At 56.6% G+C, this 5830-nt stretch overlaps 2 protein-coding genes across 2 annotated transcripts; one reads left to right on the top strand and one right to left on the bottom strand.

Moving 5' to 3' along the window:
- The first annotated feature begins 938 nt into the window (after positions 1 to 938).
- LOC125522786 (dehydration-responsive element-binding protein 1C-like) lies at positions 939 to 1990 on the top strand. The gene has a single exon (XM_048687819.2). It carries the CDS (start codon positions 1033 to 1035, stop codon positions 1663 to 1665), a length of 633 nt encoding a protein of 210 aa, XP_048543776.1. The 5' UTR covers positions 939 to 1032; the 3' UTR covers positions 1666 to 1990.
- A 2373-nt stretch (positions 1991 to 4363) lies between these two features.
- Positions 4364 to 5513, bottom strand: LOC125521558 (dehydration-responsive element-binding protein 1C). Its single transcript, XM_048686620.2, has one exon. The coding sequence runs from the start codon at positions 5332 to 5334 to the stop codon at positions 4657 to 4659; it is 678 nt and encodes a 225-aa protein (XP_048542577.2). The 5' UTR covers positions 5335 to 5513; the 3' UTR covers positions 4364 to 4656.
- Positions 5514 to 5830: the final 317 nt, after the last annotated feature.

Here is a 5830-nt window from a genome sequence, read left to right as displayed (position 1 = left end):
CCACCGGGTGCAAATCGAACGCTTCGATCTTCGAACGCCAGCCGCGCCTCCCGCCCTCCCCTCACTTGGCACCTCCACTGTGTAGGTGCTCGTTGACCACGGCTGCCAGCCTGCCAACAGGTCGGACTTGCCCAGGTGCAGCAAGTTGCTGAGAAGCTCCCGCCATCCGTAGCCACTGCACCGCACCTCATCAGCCAGTGCTTGCCACCGTGCGGGTGGATCCGTTTGGGAGTGAACATGTGAGGAAGAGACAGGGAAAAGACATGCATATGACAGGTGGACCCATGTAGTAAGTGACAGTAGAGTTCAATCCGGGCTGGGATCGTGGCTTTCCTATTAGTACACCAAATAAGATTGTACTCATACAGGGTTTAGGTTAACTGGGATTTGTAAATACGGGATACCAACTTCAGAAATTTAAAGATGAAGGTTCATTTGCGTGGGTTCATACACTTCAGGGTTTATTTCAAACTTCACCCTAACGGCGGGCCGTGGACGCGTTCGGGCGGGCGGGCGGCGCCAGGGCACGAGCCGCCGCCCATCCGGCCCTGCCGCACGTGCTTTCCTTGAGATCCGGAGCTCTAGCCTCTAGCGTACCGGTACCAGTACACCATAGTCTGACCCACTGACACAGTACGATGCCGGCCGGCCAAGACCAGCAGAAAATCCCGTCTCTCTCGCCGTCTCCACGTGGCCTCTCCCCCTTCCGGTCTCCTTGCTTCCGATGCAAAGTGTGCAATTCCGAACTCTTCTAGTTGTAGCCTTGTAGGCCGGATGAGATCGCGACGTACGGACGACTGCTTTGCACCCCGCGCGAAGCTAGCCCGCCACGCCAACGCAGCCGGCCTCCCTCCGCCACCGTGTCCCGCCACGCGCCGCCCATTCGGACCCGCCACGCGCCCCGGCCGAATCCTATATACACACGTCGCTCTCCTCGCTCCCTCCCGATCATACAAACCTCGATCACAAGCCAACACCATTGATTCGCTAGCTACAGTATCTGCAGATAAGCAAACGATCGATCCGTGCAAGATGGACAACTCCGGCGTGATCTTCTATGGCGGCGCATACGCGACGGTGATGTCGGCGCCGCCGAAGCGGCCGGCGGGGCGGACCAAGTTCCGGGAGACGCGCCACCCGGTGTACCGCGGCGTGCGCCGGCGCGGCGCCGCGGGGCGGTGGGTGTGCGAGGTGCGCCAGCCCAACAACAAGTCCCGCATCTGGCTCGGCACCTTCGCCAGCCCCGAGGCCGCCGCGCGCGCCCACGACGTCGCCGCGCTCGCGCTCCGGGGGCGCGCCGCCTGCCTCAACTTCGCCGACTCCGCCGCGCTGCTCGCCGTCGACCCGGCCACGCTCCGCACGCCCCAGGACATCCGCGCCGCCGCAATCACGCTCGCCCGGGCCGCCTGCCCGCACGACGCGACGAGGTCCTCTGTGTCCGCGGCGTCTGCGCCGGCGCCCGCGATGGTGATCACGCAGGAGGCCGCGGCTGCGCCGTACGACAGCTACGCCATGTACGGCGGCTTGGCGGACCTGGAACAGCATTCCCACTGCTACTACGACGGGATGAGCGGCAGCGGCGACTGGCAGAGCATCTCACACATGAACGTCGCCGACGAAGACGGTGGCTACGGCGCAGGAGACGTCGCGCTCTGGAGCTACTGATCGAGTGGGATTGATCTGGCAGTTTGTTGAGCACGATTCGTTTGCTCCTGAGTCCTCCGAAATCCACGATCGATAGGGGAGTGTCGTATGGACGCACACCATATTCGCATGAGCTAGTTTCAAGCACGCGTACTCTGGTTTTCCATGTTCTTGAAAATTGGCGCTAAAACTACACACGTGAGCTAGTTTTGGTAGGGGTATAGTGCTAGGAAATATATGCAGCCAGTTTGCTGAGCGGTTACAGACAATTTATACCTCACTCGAGATTTTTTTCCCTTCCATGTAAATAGCTCTGTCAAAAGTAATATACTCTACCTTGTAAATACTGCAGATCCTTAATTTGATCTTTTTTTCTCTTTAAAATGATGAGAGCAATTATAAAGATTCACCAAAGCAAAGCACCTCAAACATAATAAAAGCTACATCGAGATTCATGAACAATCAAACCACTGCCGCCGCCAAAACAAGTTGTCGACATATCGTTGTCGCCGCTCCACCATGTCGATGAAAGCCGAACAGTCTTCGTACATGTTTCTCTAAGGACCGAGCTGCACTTGTAGCCGTTGAATCCTTTATTTGATATGAAGAATCTGACACGAAATCTCGTCGTTGCGGGTGCCTTGACCTCGCTGCCCAAGAAGCTGGCAGAACATGCCCAAGCTTCATCTAATCCATCCAGATGGACGAACATGAGAGGGATTGAAACCAAAAAAATTTAATCGAAGAAGCAGCGTCATCTGTCCAAGCGTTCCTCCTCGGAGGACTAAAATCCTACCTATTTACTAGTAGGAATCAAGGTATCAGGATTCCCCTCAGGGTCACCAACTACCAGAGTGGCGGGTAGAGAGTTGGTGAATCCATAGGGCCGCGAGCTGAGATCGAGAGGATGAGGGCTTTCCGCTTGTCACATTTCACCATAGTTATTTCCGCTACACTTCGGGACGCCTCCCATCAGCCTCAACCGTCCGCTCAACGCTATAGGACCGCAATCACCACTTGACCTGGACGACCATGAGCACACCCTTGTGTGCTCTTCTCTGCTTGGGGTAAGATCCAACTCACCGAGGGAAGGGGGTGTCCAGCTCTCCTCTCCCCTCACTTCCACAGGTGATAGGCGCGGAAGTCTTCCCTCCTTCTGGCCACGGCGAGCAGTGTGGTGGATCATGTAGCTTGACCATGTGCAGCGGCAGCGCGAGCGGTTCGGTTGGGTCCAGTCCAACAAGGAAAAGAAACATAATGAAAACTCAGCCGCCTATATGGCATGCTTGGTCAGTGTAGAATTGAAAAAAAAAACATGAAACTCAATTTGGCAATTTATGGCGCAATTAAGGTTAAATTGAGTAAACATGCCATACAGAGCGTAGCACAACTGTATGGCTACATAGACAGCCCCCATGGATTGAGTAATTTGTGCCCCTTGATTGTAGCTCTATAATCCTGGAATAAAACACTATTACCCTTGCGAAAATAATCAAGTACACATGTGAAAAATCTTGTGAGTAGGATAAATTCTGTTACGTGAAACTAGGGGCAAAAAGAGGGCGGGGCGTCGACCCGTTGGCTGGGCAGCTGGGGTTGCTGCCAGCCCATCCGAGTTCAAGTCTCGCCTTGAATGCGCGGTGCTCGCGGAGTTTCTTCTTAAAAAAATGCCAACAAAGGTCAGCCTTGGGTTGGTCTCTTTTTTTTTGGCTTACGAAGGTGCCGAGCGAGATGCGGGACTTCTTGTTGGGCTCGCCCACCTTGCGCCTCGCAGAAACCAGGGGCAAAAACGGAGTCCACTCTATAAAACACACGTGGCTATCTTACAATTTTCCACTTTATTTGGCAAGTGACCTCACTCTAAACTATGGACACGTGTCCCCTGGGAAGCGAAAAGCATAGCTCCCTGGACATCTTTTCATCGCCGTCCGGAAAGCGTACTGTACTGTGACTTGACTTGTCTCTTTCCGTTCCGTTCCGTTCTCTCTCTCCGAATAAACAACGCGAGCGAGCGAGGGAGCGAGACGTCTCGGCATGCGACGTGCCCAAGATTCATTCACCGACCGAATCTACCCTGCCCTGCGTGCGAGGACTACATACGTCACGTGACAGTTCGTGCTCCGCTGGGCCGCCCGCGCAAACTTAACGCGTCTTCGTGCTGCCCGATCATGGCCGGTGCGAATAACTAATCGACGCTTGCCCGACAACTGTTATTCCTAATCGCCTGAAGAATTAGGCTCCGTGGAGTAGCAGTACGTCGCACGTGCACCGCCCGTTGAACGAAGCAAGTCCAGCTGACACTCATCACCGGCTGGCACTCCGCCTCCCCACTCCACTCCAGAGCTTGGATGCGATGCAACGGCGCGTCATGCTTGCGATGTCCGAGTGCAGACTACCCACTGTAACATAAATCTCGCATCATTCCATCCAAAGCCCGCAGGCACAACAATGGGGCAAAATTGTTTGTGTTCTTTCTTCCGGATGAAATAAACTATTTGGACGAAATTACTTGTCGGGATCTACTCCGCACTTCTTTTTCTCCCTTTCCTTTTGTTGAGTTTTAAGAGTGCAAGGTTGATGATTTTTTTTCTTTTTGAGACAACAAATAACACCTCTTGTGCAGTAGTAAATAACTGAGCAGTTACACCAAAGCTCAGTGGCAACAAAATGAAGTCTCAGCCAATTTTTATTTCATGTACCCTACTCCAACACATGGTAATAACTAATAAAGCAGAGCTGGTCTCTTATTACTCTTACTCCAACACATGTTACAAAATTCCCAACCAACCAAAAAATACCAAGAAATTTCAAGAAAAAAATAAGGAGGGAAACAAACAGGCTGATGCAATTCGCATTCCCGTTCCCTCTCTGCTTTACGGCCACATAAATAATAACACTACTAGTACTACTTGAGAACTCTGCTTCTTCTTCTTTATCCTACGCTGATGTTGTACAGCAGCCCCATCGGAGCAAGCCAATCGGGCTCGAGACTAGCTCAATCGAGCGGCTCGATCAGTAGCTCCAGAGCGGGACCTCGCCGGCGCCGTACCCACCGCTGCCGTTGCAGTCGTCGTCGGCTCCGTCCATGTGCGAGCCGCTCTGCCAGTCGCCGCCGGCGGCGCTCATCCCGTCGTAGTAGTAGGAATCCTGGTCCAAGCCCCCAATGCCGCCGTACCCGTACTGCATCGGGTAGTCGTCGTAGTGCACCGCCGCGGACTCGTGCATCATCGTCATCATCGGGGGCGCCGGCGCGGACGCCACGGCGGCCACGGCCGACGACGAGGCCGGCGCGGCGGGGCAGGCGGTCTCGGCGAGCGCGATGGCCGCCGCGCGGATGTCGTCGGGGGTGCGGAGCGTGGCGGGGTCGACGGCGAGCAGGGCCGCCGAGTCGGCGAAATTGAGGCACGCGGCGCGGCCGCGCAGGGCCAGCGCGGCGACGTCGTGGGCGCGGGCCGCGGCCTCGGGGGAGGCGAAGGTGCCGAGCCAGATGCGGGACTTCTTGTTGGGCTCGCGCACCTCGCAGACCCACCGCCCGGCCGCGCCGCGCCGGCGCACGCCCCGGTACACCGGGTGCCGCGTCTCCCGGAACTTGGTGCGCCCCGCCGGCCGCTTCGGCGGCGCCGACGTCACCGTCGCGTACCCGCCCTGGCCGTTGTCGTCCCCGCCGCCGCCGTAGCTGTACTGGTCCATGGCCTTGCACGAGGTGGTATATAGCTGGTGTCGATGAGTCGATGTGTTTGTAACAATGGTGGTGAGTGAGGTGATGCTGGGTGGTTGTTTGTGTGGGTGAGCCTTGAGATGGGAGTGAGGAGATGGGGATGCATATATAGGATTCGGCGGCGGGAGGGGGGGAGAAATCAAGGTGGGTTTGAATTGGGGGGTAGGGGCGGCGCGTGGCGGGAGATGGGGGAGTGAGGTGTGAGCTGGAAGTGTGTTGAGGGCGCGGGGAGCAGAGGCCGCGAGACGGGTGGATGGATGGACGGATGGGGAAAGCGTGTTGGCGTCACCGGAGTTTCCTTCGGCCGGGAGGGATGCATCGCGCTCGGGGAAGGCAAGCAGACCATCTGGATATCTATTTCTGGAAGGGAAGGAGGCGGGAAGGGGGGAGGGGAGGGCCACGTGGAGATGGCGACAGGGGATGCCTTTTCCGGTCCTGTGGGCGGCTGCAAATCGGTGCCGCCGCCCG

The sequence above is a fragment of the Triticum urartu genome, chromosome 7A (genome assembly GCF_056163025.1).
Source record: "Triticum urartu cultivar PI428250 chromosome 7A, HENAU_Tu73, whole genome shotgun sequence".
Classification (NCBI taxonomy): domain Eukaryota; kingdom Viridiplantae; phylum Streptophyta; class Magnoliopsida; order Poales; family Poaceae; genus Triticum; species Triticum urartu.
This window is presented reverse-complemented; position numbering and strand designations above follow the sequence as displayed.

Coding starts and splice junctions, on each gene's coding strand:
- LOC125522786 (XM_048687819.2), top strand. CDS start 1,033: ATGGACAACTCCGGCGTGATCTTCTATGGCGGCGCATACGCGACGGTG.
- LOC125521558 (XM_048686620.2), bottom strand. CDS start 5,334: ATGGACCAGTACAGCTACGGCGGCGGCGGGGACGACAACGGCCAGGGC.